We start from the raw sequence: 18,254 nt of genomic DNA, 5'->3' as shown, positions 1-18,254 counted from the left end.
ACACTTTTATTTTTCTTTTGGTCTTTATTTAGAATGCTAACGACTAAGATGAAATAAAAGTTTTGAATACAAGATTGAGCGGTTGAGATGAAACGTGACTGTGCACACAAGAGTTGAATTGGATTCCTTAGAATCAATGTTTGAGGGAGGGAGGGGCTTGGTTACGTTGCTGAAACGAGAAATCAGGAAGAAGCACACTGGTCCATGCATGGGACCTACATGTTCAGTTTAATCACGCCATTCCACCCGGCTTTAATCCCCTTTATATACCCATTACTCCCCCTCTCATTCTTCGTACACTTAACACTTCCCTCTCTCATCCCCTTCTCAAAAATACTAATTAACAACTTCCAAACATGACAACCACTTCCCTTCTCTTTCTCTTTCTCTTTCTCTTCTCTCTCCTCTCCCCGGCCCTCATTTCCTCTTCCCCTGTCCAAGACCCTGAATTGGTAGCTCAAGAAGTGACCAGGTATAATTAAAACACTCTAACATGCATTCAATGTCTTTGTTATTAATGCTATTACCATTCAAAAATTTAGTAGCTAAATCAGTTATTTTATGTTTATGGATTATAAAATTTATTTTATATTTTATCATATATTTGCATTGAGTGACTAAATTTAATATTTTTTACAATGTGGGGTGCAGGCAAATCAATGCGTCTGTTGCTAGGAGGAACTTGGGGTACTTGTCTTGCGGGACAGGTAACCCAATCGACGACTGTTGGAGGTGTGATCCGAATTGGGAGAAGAACAGACAGAGGCTTGCAGACTGCGCTATCGGCTTCGGGAAGAACGCCATTGGCGGAAGGGACGGAAAAATCTACGTGGTGACTGATTCTGCTGACGACAACCCAGTGAACCCGAAGCCGGGGACGCTTCGCTATGCAGTGATTCAGGACGAGCCCTTATGGATCATATTCGCAAGGGACATGGTGATTCAGTTGAAGGAAGAACTTATAATGAACTCCTTCAAGACCATAGATGGGAGAGGTGCTAGCGTGCACATTGCTGGTGGACCATGCATAACAATTCAGTATGTGAATAACGTTATAATACATGGTATTCACATACATGATTGTAAGCAAGGTGGGAATGCTATGGTGCGTGACTCCCCACGGCACTACGGGTGGAGGACTCTATCGGACGGTGATGGGGTCTCCATATTTGGCGGGAGCCACGTGTGGGTTGATCATTGCTCCTTGTCTAACTGCAGGGACGGTTTGATTGATGCCATTCACGGCTCCACCGCAATTACAATTTCTAACAATTACATGACGCACCATGATAAGGTTATGTTGTTGGGTCATAGTGATACATATACACAAGACAAGAATATGCAGGTTACTATTGCTTTTAACCACTTCGGTGAAGGCCTTGTTCAGAGAATGCCAAGGTAAATTTAATTTTAGTTTGATGGAAAGAAACGAAATTGATTCAGTGGGGGAAGCAGTGAAAATGATAGAAATAAATGCATGTTGTTGCTTTTTGTCAATATTTTTTTTTTCTTGAGTCTTGAAAACTAAAGTAGCTTTTACTATGTGGGGTCCTTGGTGGTAGATAGTAGTGAGATTTTGAAAATCGGTGGTATTGTATTGTGCGTGTAGGTGTAGGCATGGGTATTTCCATGTGGTGAACAATGACTACACACACTGGGAAATGTATGCCATTGGTGGAAGTGCCAACCCAACCATCAATAGCCAAGGCAACAGATTTGTAGCACCAAATGACAGGTTCAGCAAAGAGGTATACTATATATACTTTCTTTTTTTTTTTATTAGTATAGTATAGAATAAGTATATATAGAAGAAATACTTACTCCTATAAAAATATTTTTACATGAAATTTATATTTTAAATTATTAAATAATTCAATAAAATATATTTAGTCAAACATATCAAAGTAATAATGTTTTTATAATGTTATTTTTATATAAAAATATTTTCATAGAAATAGTTCTTTAAAGAAAATGTAATTTTTTTAATAATGTGAATTTTAAATTTGGGAATAGGTGACAAAGCATGAGGATGCACCAGAGAGTGAATGGAGGGGTTGGAATTGGAGGTCAGAAGGGGACTTATTGGTAAATGGTGCATTTTTCACTGCATCTGGGGCTGGAGCCTCTTCAAGTTATGCAAGGGCTTCAAGTTTGAGTGCAAGACCATCCACTCTTGTGGGCACTATAACAACTGGTGCAGGTGCACTCGTTTGTAAGAGGGGTTCTCGTTGCTGATTTTTATGATTATGACACCTTAAGAAAGGGGTGAAAAAACAAATATTTAATCAAAGAGGGAGGGAAGTGAAAGACAAAATGGCCTTATTTTATATAGACTATATGGTCATTTCTGTTAATTGCTAGGACTCAAGTCTCCTAGGATTCTCTTCCTCCATTCTTTTGGGGATTATTTCTACTATTTGTATTTTGTTTGTGATGTTTTGCTCTCTACTTGTACAACCACTGACAGTTAATCTCTTAGAACCGAATATGTTGGTCAATGTCAATGGTCTAAGAGAAAACAAGTACAGAAGAGTTGATATGTAATATATACAAAATTATATAGTGTTGCTTAATTTCTTTGTTGAAATTCATTTTCTCAGCATAACTATTAACAAATTTATTGGATAATAAATTAATAATAGAATAATAAAATTTAAATAAATATAAAAAATAAGTTCACACAAATATTATGTTATTTTTTAATATATAGTACTTTTTTTTGTGGGTCTGTGACCGACACATGGGTGCAGAGGGGAGAGGGCAGAGAGTGTTGACCAGAAGCATAGGCATAAGAAAAAGTGCAATAAATGGAATCGAATCGAGAAGCAAAAAGAAAATCTTTCTGTCCACCAATCAAGGATTTGAAAAAGTTGAACAACCGAAACAACTGTTAACGACTAAGCTGACAAAAGACAGAAGCTGCACTCTGCAAGGAGTAAAAGCCTAAAAGGTTTGAACTTTGGAACAGCCACTTCATTTCCTTAATTAATTACTTTATCCGTGCTTAATTTGCATAAGAAGTGCCCATAGATGGGATTTAATTAATCCTAACCTTATATAATCTCTTTGCTTGATGTCTGATTGAAAATTTTATGTAAGAACAATGCTAACTTATTAATAAAATTTATTATTTTTAATTAAATACTCTAAATTAAATTTTAAATTTTAATAATATAAAAATAAAATATTAATCTAAAATATTGATTCATATTAATAAAAATATTTATCTTCTAATATTTTTTTTAACTAATATAAAGGCTTCATCAAGAGAGTTAGAATCATTCTTTTTATTTTGTTGTGTTATTTAACTTTTAGAGAAAAGAATAAATCGATTTCTCTGATTTTCTGGTATGTAGACATTTAAATTCCTAAAATTTTAAAAATACATTTAAATTTCTGATCTCTTCAAAATCTGGACACATCGATCATTGAGTCTAATTTGTCTAATTTTAAAAACTCTCTCACGTGTGCATCCGTATCAACCAGGTCAATACAACGGGAGTCACGTTTGATTTTTCTGTTGGGTTTGACATACTCAAGTGAACATGCGGGATCGATATGTCTAAATTTTGAAAAGGTCAAAAACTTAAATGTATTTTCAAATTTTTTAAAAACTTAAATGTCCATAAAATAAAAGGTCAATGACCTATTTATCTTTTTCTCTAACTTTTAAATTTGCTTCTCAATCTAATTTCATGATTAAGTAAAATTAAGATATTAGTCATATTCAATGTGAGATAAAATTTAATTTAGTTATTGAACTTTCATTTAATAATTAAGTTAGTCTCTATATTTAAAGAGCGTCACTTACATAAAGATATAAGAAACAACTTTTTTTAAATATACATTAATTTTACCAATTAATAATCAACATATAACATTGATCAAATCAAAATTCGGTTCATATTTAACGATTCTTTTTCTTTAGTCATAAACGGTTCTTTTTTGGTTTTTTTCTCACCGCCACACTTCTCCCATCCTACCGTCACTGTCTATCCCTCTTACGGTCTCACTGCAAAATTTTCGTCTTCCCGCATTTGAGGGCTGAGGCAGAATCGTCGCTGATGGTTCTAGTTGAACTTGAGAAGGAGGGAGGGTAGTTGAATCAAGTTGGCTTAAAACTTAGAGCTTCAAACTCTGTTTTAGCAGTAGCTCGAGTTGCAGGAGATTATTTGAAATTATCTCATACACAGAACATATAAAGAGCAGGGAAGAGATGATGAAGACCAGCATGTATCCTGGTTCAGATTCTTTGTGCAATGAATCCTACGTCCAATCTCCACCACAAACCATGGTGGAATTTTTACTAATCATTCACAGATTACATACACCAATACTATTGAATTTTTCCCTAATTCAACTAGTATATAACCCCTAAGCTTTCAACACCAAAGCTTAGCTTCCCATAGTGTTGACCCAACTAGGAAGGAGAATTTACACAGATTCAATTTTTTCAAGTGCTAACCCAACTTGATAAGGAGAACTAATCCTAGTTCATCAACTCAATACATCAGAAATTAGTGGCTATTCTGCATCACTCATGCCTTTTCTCTCTTGGCTTTTCAACCTCTCAATATTTGCCTTTTCAAAACAGAAAATGACACAAGACAACCATAACAAAAAAATCAGAAATTAAGCTTGAGTAGAAGAAAAAGATTCCAGCTCAATGTTTGAGATGGTGCTCTGAATGTGTGCTCTCTTTTTCTTACTTTTAAATGATGGAGTGAAGTTTCTTATATATCTTAAACTGGGATTCATTGTTGCTCCTTCCTTTTGCTTGTCCTTGCTGCCCGTTGGAGCTGTTACAGCTAGCAAGCTGTCCTTCTTCATCATGCTCCACTACCCCTGCTGGGTGAGGAGCTCGACCACTACCTCTACTGTCCTTTGCTTGGCTATCTTCCTTGGCATGCTGTCCTTTATCATCCTGCTCCATGATCTCTGCTATACGAGGAGCTTCACCACTACCTCTGCTGCTTGGCAAGTTTGTGTTTTGCTCTCTCATTACTGAAATTTGCTTTACTGTTTATCCTTGGAGAGGTGGAAGTGTACTAGCTGTCCTTGGTGTGTTGTTTCACCCTTTTTCTTCCAGCTACCCTTTTTCTCTTTGCAAACACACAGCCATTTAATTGCTGAATGGTGCTACGAGGAGTTGTTGAACTTGTTTACAGCACCAAGGAACAATGTGAGCTGTTCTTCTATTTGCTGTGATGGGCTGATGCAGCATAAACTTGGGCCTGCAACAATAAAAACTCTCATAAAATAATATTGGGCTTTCAACCTAATTGAATGTTTGTCATCATTATACACCCAAAATCAAACTAGACTTAACAATCTCCCCCTTGATGACAAATATGATAAAATAGAAAAATTAAAAACTAATTTGAATGAGTTAAGAACACTTCCCTTTGATGATGTTTGGATTGTGAGTTGCTCTCCCTCAATACTAGCATTACTCCCCCTTGATCATGGCTTACCTGGACAAAGCTTAAAAACAGCCAAGAAAAATATTTCTAAGCAATATATCATAGCTATAATGACACAGAGCAATTAACACTAGGGATGATGCGCATCACTGGACAAAATAAGTTAATTAGCACCACAAAGCATCAGTGTTCTTAACTATCACTATTAATCCCTAAGCCAAAGCTAATATTCCCTTTTTTCTCCCCCTTTTGTCATCAAGGGAGGAAAGAAAAAACCTGCACAAAATCTGTTAGTGTCTGGTGTATATAGTTTAAGTAGCAGAGTAGTTAAGGTCTTTACAGTCATCCAAAAAATAAACAAGTTCAAAAGCAAACAAAGTCTTAATCACAGATGAGAAAAAATGAGTTAGGCATCAGAGTTAGATTCATCAGAGGTTCCATCGTCCTCCCCCTCATTGTTAGAAGTTGTGAGGCCAACCTCGACATCCTCCACAAAGTCTCTCAGAATCCGAATCCTTTCCTTGGTCTTCTTGAGAGCATTTTCTTCCAAAACTTGGTTCCTTTTGCGCTCGGCACCATGAGTGAAAAAAAGGTCTGTCAAATTGATGAACTCTTCAAGTACATTCTTCAGAATACGTGTCATGACCTTGATCGTAGTGAAGGTGAAAGGAGGAATCAGAGGATCCTCATCAACAGAGGAAACATCAGTGCTGTCATCAGTTCGGCAATGCCTGGGAGTTGTTTTCTTTACTGTACCACCTCCTTTGATATATGAGTTACAATCTTGTGAAATTTCAGCCCCAAAATCAACATTGTAATATTGAAAAATTTCTGTAAGAAGCATGCCATAGGGTAAAGTATTTTTGGTACTGATGCAAGCATGCATATGTCTCACAAGCAAGTATGCAAAAGAGATAGGAATTTTTGAAAGAAGTGCATACAAAACCAGTGTGTCACAAAATGAGACGCGTTGAAAAGAGCCGCTCTAAGGTAAAATGATGTGATTTACAATCCGATGCAGCTAGGCACGGACTGGACCAAGAGACTTATGAGTAGGAGTGTTACCTTCAAGGAGAGGAATATTGATGCAGACAGTGCTTAGGGCATCAAAGTAAGAGACATTGAGCGTGTCGTCCCACTTACCAGAGGTGTAGACATCAGGTCCTCGGTCCTGGTAATCTAAGGCTTTGCCTAGGTGATATTTGTCAAGAATGATCACTTTGCCTTTAACAAAAGAGGCGATTCTCCATTCTTTGTAGGATATGTTGCTATAGAACTGTTTTACCAAATCAGGGTAAATTTTCTCTTTGATGGACAGTATGAGTGTCCAACCTTGACATGAAAATAATGGGGTAAATTTCAGACCTTTCCTATAGAATTTGTCTAGATTGACAAGCTTAGCGGGACAGAGAGTACGTTTGTAAACATCTTTGCAGAAAAACAGATAGTTCATGAGAGATTGAAAGCGGCGACGATCATAAGACTCATCAAGAAAATCAACATAAAAGGACTTGTAAGCAATAGAATTGGAGAGTCTAGGTTCAGCAACAGGATGAAGATGAAAGTCAATGACTGTACCGCGAGTATGGCGAGCCTGAGTGGGGGGGGTTCTCTTCTTCTTCGTGAAGAGGACTCTTTCCTCTTGAAGAACTGGGTTTGGATGAACTAGGCTGAGAGGAGTTTGGAGGAGGAGGAGGTGTAGGGCGAGGAGCAACGCCAGGGTGGCGAGCAGTGGTCTTAGTGCGGGCCATATCAGGAGAATGGTTGTGTGGTGATGGAGGTGAGGAGTGAGAGGGAGACTGTGATGGAGAAGAGTGTATGTGATCAGAACCGTGGGTGCCACTATGGGAGCCTCTGCAGGCAGCTCTTTTCTTTCGTGCCATATTTATAGAGCACTGGTTTGGAGAAGATGAAAGAGTGGAGAGAGTAGTGTGAATGGATGCATGTAGTGGGAAGTTAATATAGGCTTAGAGAAGTGTAAAGGTTACACCTTGAAAAGATAAAAATCCAAACTTTGAAAACGTTTTGAAAGTTACAGCTGTAACTTTCGTACGTAGGAAACAAGGATGAATAGCAGACAAAGGATGGAAAGTAATAAAAGGATGCAATTGAAATGAAGCCCAAATAAAATTAAGTGCAAATGCCAAAAATTTTGAGACTGCCAAAAAAATTGAAGTAAGTCCAATGGTCTCAAAAAATTGAAATTGACTTTAAGCCCAAAAAAATTTTAAAAGCCCACTTTTCATGAAGGCTTAGTCATAAATTTTTTTTTTAAAAATTGAAAAAGCCCCAAAGTTTTCAATAAAGAAAAGCCCATAGGTGCAGAGACTGCTTCAGCACTTGACGTCCATCATTCATTATGATCAGATTTGAATCCAGTAGCTTCACAGTGACTTAATGAAGTATACTCATCATCTGCCAAAAAAAAAAAAAATCTCACCGCAATTTATGAGACAAAACATAAAAGATCTCATGATCAGAATCATTAAGAAAACAAAGATGAAGCAAGAATGCCCAGTTCAGTTCGTAACTTGCAGAACCTCTCCTCTATCAATGGTTTGGTGAAAATATCAGCTAGCTGACCTTTAGAGTTAACAAACTAAATATTTAAATTTCTATTTTGCACATGTTCTCTTATAGAATGAAATCGAACTTCAATGTGCTTCGTTATTGAGTGCAAAACATGGTTTTTGGAAATATTAATAGCACTCATGTTGTTACAAAATAATGGAATGGTTTATAGTCAGCTAGTTGAATTTTCAGCCATAATAATTGAGAACAACAAGAGGAGGCTGCAATATACTCAGCTTCGGCTGTTGAAAGTGCCACTGTAACTTGCTTTTTGCTAGACCAAACAATGAGAGATTTTCCAAGAAAGCAGCACATGCCACTTGTGCTTCTTCTATCAATCCTATCCCCAGCAAAATCTGATTCTTCTCAAATTGCTGCAATTTCTCCTTCATAGCTAACACCCATGATGGATCAACAAGAGCTTCTTGGATGTTTTGAGGTTCAATCTTTGATAAAAGAGCTAAGTTGTTGGATTCAGCTCTTCTCAACGATGACCTTGTTGAAATGCTTTTGGAGGGATCACCAATTATAAATTTCTCAGGATAATTTTTCAGGAACTTCCATTCCCTGGGCCTTTTGATTTGAGTTGAAGATTCAGGTTCCTCTTGATCAACAATGGTCTTTGCATCAGTGTTTTCAATAGCAACAGGAGATAATTCCAAATTGTCTCCTGCAGAATTAGAATTTTCGCAGCTAACAGGTGCAACTTCATGAGAACTTGGATTTTGTGGAACTGGTTCAGAGTTCTTTGGTAATTCAACTTCAAAACCTGGAATATCATCAATGCAAATACTAGGAACATTGTTAGACTTACAGAATGTGACATGCATGGTTTCTTCAACAGTTTTGGAATTTTTGTTATAAACTCTACAGGCCTTGCTATTTGTGGAATAACCCAGAAAAATGCCTTCATGTGTTTTAGGATCAAATTTTCCTAAATTTTCTTTGATATTCAAAATGAAACACTTGCAGTCAAACACATGAAAATAATTAAGATTGGGAGGATGCCCTTTCCAAAGTTCATATGGAGTTTTCTTCAAAAACTTCCTAATAATGGTTCTATTTAAAATATAGCAAGCTGTATTCACAGCTTCAGTATTTCATATTCACATAACATAGCTCTAGCCATTTCTTGTAAACTTCTATTTCTTCTTTCTACAATACCATTTTGTTGAGGTGTTCTTGGATAAGAGAAGTTATGTGATATGCCTTGTTCATCACAAAAAGATTCAAAGTATTGATTTTCAAATTCTTTACCATGATCACTTCTAATTGAAACAATTTTTGAACTTTTTTCATTTTGAATCTTTTTGCTGAATTTCTCAAAAACAGAAAAAGCTTCATGTTTATGAGCAAGAAAGAACACCCAGCCAAATCTAGTATAGTCATCCATAATTACCATGCCATAACTCTTTCCTCCAAGACTTTGAGTTATAGTTGGTCCAAACAGATCAAGATGCAACAACTCCAATGATTTCTTAGTAGAGACATCTTCCTTGGATTTGAAAGAGGTTTTAATTTGTTTTCCCATTTGACAAGCATCACAAATGATGTCCTTATCAATTTTTATATTAGGAAGACCTCTAACTAAGCCTCTCTTTACAAGCTTAGAGATTTGGAACATGCTTGCATGTCCTAACCTCTTATGCCACATCCATTTTTCAGACTCCATTGAAGAGAAACAAGTTACATTTTGAACTTTTAGATCATCTAGACTAATACCATAAACATTGTCACTTCTTTTGGCAACAAACAAAACAGCCCCTGTTTTCTCATTTATGACTCTACAATCAGATTTTCTAAAGGTTACAGCATATCCAAGGTCACATAATTGACTTATGCTCAATAGATTATGCTTTAACCCATCAACTAGAAAGACACTATCAATACAAGTAGAAAAATCTTTGCCAACCTTACCAATGGCAATTATTTTACCTTTACCATTATCTCCGAAAGTGACAAATCCTCCATTATACTTGTTGAGTTTAATGAAGAAAGTATCCCTTCCGGTCATATGCCTTGAACATCCACTATCAAGATACCACATGTCCATTTTCTTCTTGGATGTAAGGCAAACCTGCATGTTCTTCAACTAACCTTAGGTATCCAAATCTATTTGGATCCTTTGATGTGAAATCTTCTTGGTTGCCCAAGAGCATTAAAATCATAAACAACTTTATATAATTTACTATCATTATCAAAAGACTTAAGAAAGATGAAACATTGAGGAGGATCATGACCATTTCTATTGAACTTGTAGCAATGATTCTTGCCCACTGATTTCTGAGGTTTGCTAAATCCCTTTGGTTTGAAAAACTTGGAAGAGGAGGATTCAGGTTTTTGAAAGTTTAGTTTGAAAGCAGATTTATTTTCTTCTTTGAATCCAAGTCCAGATTTTTCAGACCCAAACCTTTGACAAGCAAGCAGTTTGTTCAGATTTTGAGAACCTTGAACAAACTTTGCTAAGTCTTCATTCAAATTTTTTATTTGTTCATTCAGATTTTTGTTTTCAGAAATCAAATCAGTGGAAGCAGTAACTTCATGCTTGAGTTTGAATTTTTCTAATTAAGCTCGCAAGGCACTATTTTCTTCTTTTAAAAACTTTTCATTACCAGTTTCATTAGCCTTAACCTTTTTCAAAAGAAGATCATTTTCTGTCCTCAATGCCTCATTTTCTTTCTTACATTTTGCATACTTATCCAAGAGTTTCTTAGATTTCACAGAGATGTCTTTGATAATATAGTGCAGTTCATCAATAGATAAGTCAGAAAGATCTACCTCATCTTCATCATTATGATCTGCCATCAGACATAGTTGAGCTTCTTGGTCTGAGCTCTCTGATCTGGTGTCGTTCTCCAAGTCCTCCCATGTTGCCATCATCACCTTCTTTTTGTCTTTCTTGGATTTTTCGCCTTTCTTAAGTTGAGGGCAATCTGACTTGAAGTGACCAGGTTCCTTGCAGTGATGGCATGTGAACTTGACTTGATCTTTCTTGACATCTTTGGATGAAGAGCTTCCTTTGCCTTTGCTTTTGTATATCAGTAGTCTTCTCATTTTTCTTGCAAAGAGCACCATTTCTTCATCTGAGAAACTGTCATCAGATTCTTCTCCTTGGGCTGTCATTCTTGATTTTAGTGCTATACTTTTCTTTTTGTCATCTTTGTTTTGAGACATATGAGTGGTTTCATAAGCCAGCAGCTTGCCTCTCAGCTCATCATAGGTGATTTTGATTAAATCATTCCTTTCAGAGATGGCTGTGCTTTTTACTTCCCATTTCTTAGTAAGACTTCTCAGAATCTTCCTTACTAAGGTTTCTTCAGAGTAGTTTCTTCCCATGGTGTCCAGATTGTTGATGATTATTGAGAACCTTTCGAACATTTGATCGATGCTCTCATCCTCCTTCATACTGAACATTTCATACTCCTTCATCAGCATGTCAATTCTGGTCTCCCTCACTTGCTTAGTGCCTTCATGAGTGAGTCTGAGCTTATCCTAGATTTTTTTAGCCATTTTGCACCTTGACACTTTTCTGAACTCTTCAAAACTGATTGCACAGTGCATCAGGTTGATTGCCTTGGCATTGAGTTCAACTTTCTCCTTTTCTTCATATGTCCATTTACTGTCTTCCTTTGTCACTACTTCTCCATCAGCATTCTGTTTGGTGGGAATGTCTGGTCCATTGAGAATGATCTTTCAGATGTTGTAGTCGATTGACTGCACGAAGATACTCATTCTTTCTTTCCAGTAAGAATAGTTGCTACCATTGAAGTAGGGAGGTCTATTATTAGACTGCCCTTCAGTGAGAGTGAAAGCCACGATGTTGGGATTCATGTTGTAGGCCATGGATCTTTACTCCAAGCTGTGAAGCTTGCCTTCTTGAGACCAGGCTCTGGATACCAATTGATGGTTCTAGTTGAACTTGAGAAGGGGTGATGAGAGAACTTTTGCGTGGTCTAGAAATTTGCGGATAAATCCTCGTTGCAAGTATAGTTTCTAAACCTTCAAAAGTCCTTTCATACAAACGTTTTGGTTGTCACAAGTAACAAACCCCTTTTAAAATTGATAACCGAGTATTTAAACCTCGGGTCGTCTTCTCAAGGAGTTGCAGGGAGGTATGTTCTTATTATTGGTTATGAGTTTGTAAATTAGGGGTTTTAGAAATTAGGGAGCAGTATGTTGCATAAGAAGAATAAAATAAATAAATAACTATAAAATAAACTCTTGGCAAGGTATAAAAACAGGAAGTCCTATCCTGGTTATCCTTATCAATTGTAATGAGAATTAGATTTTTTTCCCACTTTGTTGACCTCTAACTATGAAGGTAAGTTAAGTGGATGAATTAATTTTTATTCCTCAGGTCTTAGTCTTTCCTTGGAAAAGGCTAGAGTTATTGGAACTCGAATTAATTCTTGAAGAATTCCAATTTTCAATCAACAGTGAGTTTGATAACTCAAGTGTTTCCAATGATTCAACCAAAGCCAAAAGGGAAGAAAGTCTACTTGAATGAAAATAACTTGGATAAACACAGAGCATTAATAAATTAAAGAGAGCAATCATAAGTCTGAAATACCTCAAATTATATTAAATAAAATATTCAAATCATAACATGGAAAAGTTCATAAATTAAATTGGAAAAATAAATAAAAATAAAGAACTTGTGATTGAGAATCGCTCCTAAAACTAAGAGAAATCCTAAATCCTAATCCTAAGAGAGAGGAGAGAACCTCTCTCTCTAAAAACTACATCTACTCCTAAAATTGTGAATATGAGAGTCTGATTATGAATGGATGCATTCCTCCACTTTATAGCCTCTAATATGTGTTTTTTGGGCCGAGAACTGGGTCAGAAATAACCCAGAATTCGCTGGTTGCGAATTCAACATGCTGAATTTCCGTCACTGTGATGCGTCCGCATAGAGCACGCGGTCGCGTCGCCTAGCTTTAGATTAACTATGGCATATTATATATCAAATCGAAGCCCCAGACGTTAGCTTTCCAACGCAACTGGAACTGCGTCGTTTGGACCTCTATAGCTCAAGTTATGACTGTTTGAATGCGAAGAGGTCAGACTGATAGCTTTGCAGTTTCTTCAACTTCTTGTACTCCTTCCACTTTTGCATGCTTCTTTTCCATCCTCCAAGCTATTCCTGCCCTATAATCTCTGAAAGCACTTAACACACATATCAAGGCATCTAATGGTAATAAGAGAGGATTAATAATAAGCAAATATAAGATCAAAGAAGCATGTTTTCAATCATAGCACAAAATCAGGAAGGAGTTGTAAAACCATGCAAATAGTATGAATAAGTGGGTAAAGAGTTAATAAAATCCACTCAATTGAGCACAAGATAAACCATAAAATAGTGGTTTATCAACCTCCCCACACTTAAACATTAGCATGTCCTCATGCTAAGCTCAAGAGAAACTATAAAGGTGAAGGGGAATGGTAGAATGTATGAAATGCAACCTATCTGTATGAATGCAACTATATGCAGAATGTTTCTACCTACTTGGTTAAAAGTAAAATAAGTTCTCCAAGACAAATATAAATAAGATTCCACTAATTCAAATCATACAAAATAAAGTACAAGTAAACTTGTAAGAAGATAGCTCATGAAAGCAGGGAATAAGGGATTGAGCATCGAACCCTCACTGGTAGTGTATACACTCTAATCACTCAAGTGTTTAAGGTTCGATTCTCTCAATTCTCCACTAACCTTGCTTTCTAAGGCTTGCTCTTCATCTAACAATCAACATAAATTTAATGCACAGATACACATATCAAGAGGTCTTCTAAGGGTTGTAATGGGGTTAGGGTCAAGGTAGGATTGTATTTGGCCAAGTGGACTAAAATCTAAATCCTTAATTAACTTAAACTTTCCACCTAACTTTAGACAATCCATGTAATCATAATACCACATCTAACTATCCATTAACCATGTTTTCCACATATTCATATATTCTAATTTCAAGTACAGTACATATGCATTGCTTTCACCATTTACTTTGGGGCATTTTGTCCCCTTTTACTTATTTGCTCTTTTTCTTTCTTTTTCTCTCTTTATATATATATATATATATATATTTTTTTTTTCTTTTGTTTTTCTCAATGCATATGATTAAATTATTGAATGCATGAACATGTCCTAAACATTTCTTTCACATTTTCATAAAGATATATAACACCCAATTCTCAAACCAAATATTTCGAAACCCACTTTTCTCACACTTAAATCATAAGCACCCTCACTAGTCTAAGCTAACCAAGGATTCAAATTAAGGACATTATTGTTTTCCGCTTAGAGTTAGTGATGAGCTAAAATAAAGAATAAAAGGGGTAAAATAGGCTCAAATTGGTTTGCAAAGGATAATGAAAGGTAAGGCCATATGGGTATGTAAGCTCAGTGAAACGAAGGCCTCAATCATATAAGTGCATGTATACATCAAACCATGGAAATATAGAATTAAGCAAGACAAAGATCACAATTTTAGAGAGAAAAACACACACCAAAAATAAAATATTGGTTGGTAAAATGCAACCAATTCAAATAGGCTAAAAAATCTCACTGGTTTTGTATGTTCGAGCTCTAAACCATGTTCCGGTATAATATCTCTTCAAACAAGTGTAACATTAAATTTTATTCAAATTAGTGAAATGCTCTAAAAGGTTTCTTGAAAAAGAAAATATTACTTCAACCAAGTGGTAAAATATGCACAAAATTAAACAAATATGCAATCAAACATGCAAATGCAACAATGAACAAACAAATAAAATAAAAATTTTGGTGTTGAGTCAGGAAATAACTAACCCATGGAGATCGGTATCGACCTCCCCACACTTAAAGATTGCACCGTCCTCGGTGCATGCTGAGATGTGCAGGTAGACGGGTTGCTCCAACTGATGCTTTTCTTCAAGATTTTGCAGATGGACTTGTCTGTCTCCCCATGCAAACGTCTTCCGGTTCACTTTCGGGTGGCCATCCTGAAAGAAAAAGGGAAGAAAAAGTAATCCAGTAATAAAGATAAGAAAATAAATGAAGTATGGGTGGGTTAATGCCAAATAATAAGGGTCTCAATTACATGGTAGCTACAATATGCAAGTGAGAGAACAATAGAAGCCATGGCATGCCAGTGGTATAAAATTTGTAACATGGGAGAGGAGTGTGGGTAATGGAAGTATCAATACAAGCTCATGTCAATGCAAATGGAGTGCAAGTATCATAAAAGATTAGCATTGATTTAAATAATGTTACCCAATTAGAATAAAACAAGTCATAAGCACTAAGATAATACCAGAAAAGATATAACAGTTGAATAAGAACATTTGAACACCAATGGTAAAATAATAAATTTAGAAAAGAAAATAAAAAATATGCAAAATTAAAATACAATGAATGAAAGTATGCAAATAAATAAAATAAAATAAAAGATAAGAAGAATGAAAAGGGAAAGAAATAAAGTAAGAAAGAAAGAAGAAAAAAGAAAAGATAGAAGAAATTATGATTAGAGAAGAAAAGATAAGAAAATTGGCTGATCTGGATATTCTGTGCGCCGCTTATGATGCGGACGCGTGAGTGATGCGGTCGTGTGGTGCGCGATAAGGTCAGGTGACGCGGACGCATGAGTCATGCGATGGCGTGACCTGATTTGTGCGAATGGCGCGAGTGCAGCCTCGCGTTCGCGCAACTCTCTGTTTAAATGCATATTGCCAAAAATCTGGGTGACGCGGTCGCGTGGGGCATGCGATCGCGTGAGTGGCCTTATTTCTAATATGACGCGGACGCGTGGGGCACACGTTCGCGTGGGAGGGCTTGGGCTTCCAGCACGAGTCCAGCCCAACTCCAACTCAACTTACTGCCATGCACCCTTGTTACGTTGATTTACATGGCACGCGGCCGCGTAGGTGACGCGGTCGCGTGGGAGGCCAAAGTTCTCACATGACGCGGTCGCATGGGGTCAAATGATGCTAAATGCGTGCCTCCAGCCACGCTTTCGGGTGACTCTCTATTCAATTCTTTTTTTCCCAACGCACTAGTGACGCGGACGCGTCAGCGATGCTGCCGCGTCGCGTGCGTTTTTTTTTTTTATATAATGCAGTATGCAGAATGCAATGCTAATATAAATGTTATGCAAAACTCTAGGTTCAATATAATAAAATAAAATAAAACTTGAAAACAAATAAGACTAAATAAAAATGAAAAAGGAACGATCATACCATGGTGGGTTGTCTCCCACCTAACACTTTTAGTTAAAGTCCTTAAGTTGGACATTTGGTGAGCTTCCTGTTATGGTGGCTTGTGCTTGAATTCATCCAGAAATCTCCACCAATGTTTGTATCTCCAGTAACCTCCGGGGTCCCAAACTAGGCGTAGAAAGCCTTCAAGTAAGTTAAAGCAAGTGACAAGACCCCATGAGTGTTGATTGCTGGAATGAATTCCGGGGTCCCAGACCTCGCCTTTGCACCCATCTTCGTATTGATCATCATTTTTCCACTTGGGTGGTGAACAGTCGGAATTCTCACTGAGACATCCAAACAGCTTCCTAGACCCATTCAGTTGAGCTTTATACCAACCTTTGTGTTTAAACTTAAAGCTTCCAACCATAATGAACCTTGCAGGACAATTCTTACCACTGACCATCCTCCTCTTACTCTTAATGCCATAAAGAGTTCTAAGTTGACTATCCGTCTCCAGTAGCCCATATTCAAGTGGAATTAGAAAGCTAAGGGGTTATGAATTTTACCCACTTGAATGTTGTGAAGGATGATGGCAACTTAGGGGGAGGTATTTTTAATGAAATTGCAAGCTCCACTCCCTTGCGCTCTTCTCTGATAATTACCACCTCTTTGCAAACTTCTTCAATTTCAACCTCTTCCTCTTGGTAGCTTTCTTCCAATTCAATCTCCTCTTCATTGCTTTCCAAGGGCATGGGAGGTTGTGCTTCTTCTTCTTGAATCTCCACCTCTTGATCAACCTCTTCCAAGTATTCAACTGTGATATGCCTTGGAGGTTGTACACCCTCCTCAACATCAAATGCAGCTGTCTTGAAAGGAGATTCTATGTCTTGACTTTTCCATGGAGGTTCAGCATCTCCTAAGTCTACAACCACTTCTTCCTCTGCAACTATTATGGCTTCCTCCACTTGTTCCAATACAAAGCCATGTTCCTCATTGTCCACCGAAGTTTCTAGTGTTTCCTTCATGCTTTGCTCTTCTTTTGATTCTGCACATGTAGCCATGGGAGTTCTTTGAGTGCTCAGATATTGGGAAGCTATTATATTTACTAACTCGCCGAAGGCGGCCGCAAAATTTTGCACACTCTTATTCATCCTTTCTTTCCCTTGAAGAATAACACGAAGTCTGTCATCCATTGGAGGTTGGGGTGGATGTGAGGATTCATTGGTTGGGAGAGAGGGTTCATAATAAGAAGGTGGTTCATCTTGATAATGATATGGAGATGGTGAATATTGAGGTGGTGGTTCATGAGAGTAGTTGTGTTGGAAAGGTGGTGGTTCTGTGTATAGTTCATTTAGCTCATAAGGTGGTTGGTATGGTGGATGTGGGTTAGGGTCATATGGAGAGGTGAATGGTGGAAAGGGGCTTGTGAGTATGGTGGTCCAAAGTCATGTTGAGGAAAGGGTTCATAGGCATATGGTGGTGGTTGTTGATAGTCCATTGGAGGTGGTTGTTGCCATGAGGGTTGATCAAATCCTTGTGGCTCCTCCCATCTTTGATTATTCCAACCTTGATGCCTGTTCTCATTGTAATTTCCTCTTCCTGCAATATAATTGTAACCAGACTCATAGCCAAAGGGGGTGAGAGTTCATAGTAATAAATAAAAATTAAAAATAAAAATAAAAATAAATTTAAATTAAAAAATTATTTAAATTTTGAATTTGAAAATTAAATTTTGAAATTTTGAATTTTAAATTTTTGAATTTTGAATTTTTGAAATTTGAAATTTGAAAATGTTTAAATTTGAATTTTGAAAATTTTTAAATTTGAATTTTGAAATTTGATTTTTGAAATAAGATAAGATAAAATAAAAATTTTAAAATAAAAACCAATAACCTCTTAACTTAAGAAAAAGCAAAAAATAAAAACAAAAATAAAAACAAATAAACAAGAAAAAAAATAAAATATTTACAATAACCAATAATAAGGCACACATTTGCAATTCCCCGGTAACGGCGCCATTTTGATGAGAGAACTTTTGCGTGGTCTAGAAATTTGCGGATAAATCCTCGTTGCAAGTATAGTTTC

General features: G+C 36.7%; 1 protein-coding gene across 1 annotated transcript; it reads left to right on the top strand.

The window, feature by feature from the left end:
• Positions 1-284: 284 nt before the first annotated feature.
• On the top strand, positions 285-2,587 carry LOC107630952 (Pectin lyase-like superfamily protein). Its single transcript, XM_016334253.3, has 4 exons — positions 285-472; positions 652-1,398; positions 1,610-1,748; positions 2,014-2,587. Exons 1-4 carry the CDS (start codon positions 357-359, stop codon positions 2,233-2,235), a joined length of 1,224 nt encoding a protein of 407 aa, XP_016189739.1. The 5' UTR covers positions 285-356; the 3' UTR covers positions 2,236-2,587.
• Positions 2,588-18,254: the final 15,667 nt, after the last annotated feature.

Source organism: Arachis ipaensis, chromosome B1 (assembly GCF_059453495.1).
Source record: "Arachis ipaensis isolate K30076 ecotype BB chromosome B1, ASM5945349v1, whole genome shotgun sequence".
In the NCBI taxonomy this organism is placed as follows: domain Eukaryota; kingdom Viridiplantae; phylum Streptophyta; class Magnoliopsida; order Fabales; family Fabaceae; genus Arachis; species Arachis ipaensis.
Note: the sequence above shows the minus strand (reverse complement) of the source record. Positions and strands in the feature narration are given on the sequence as shown.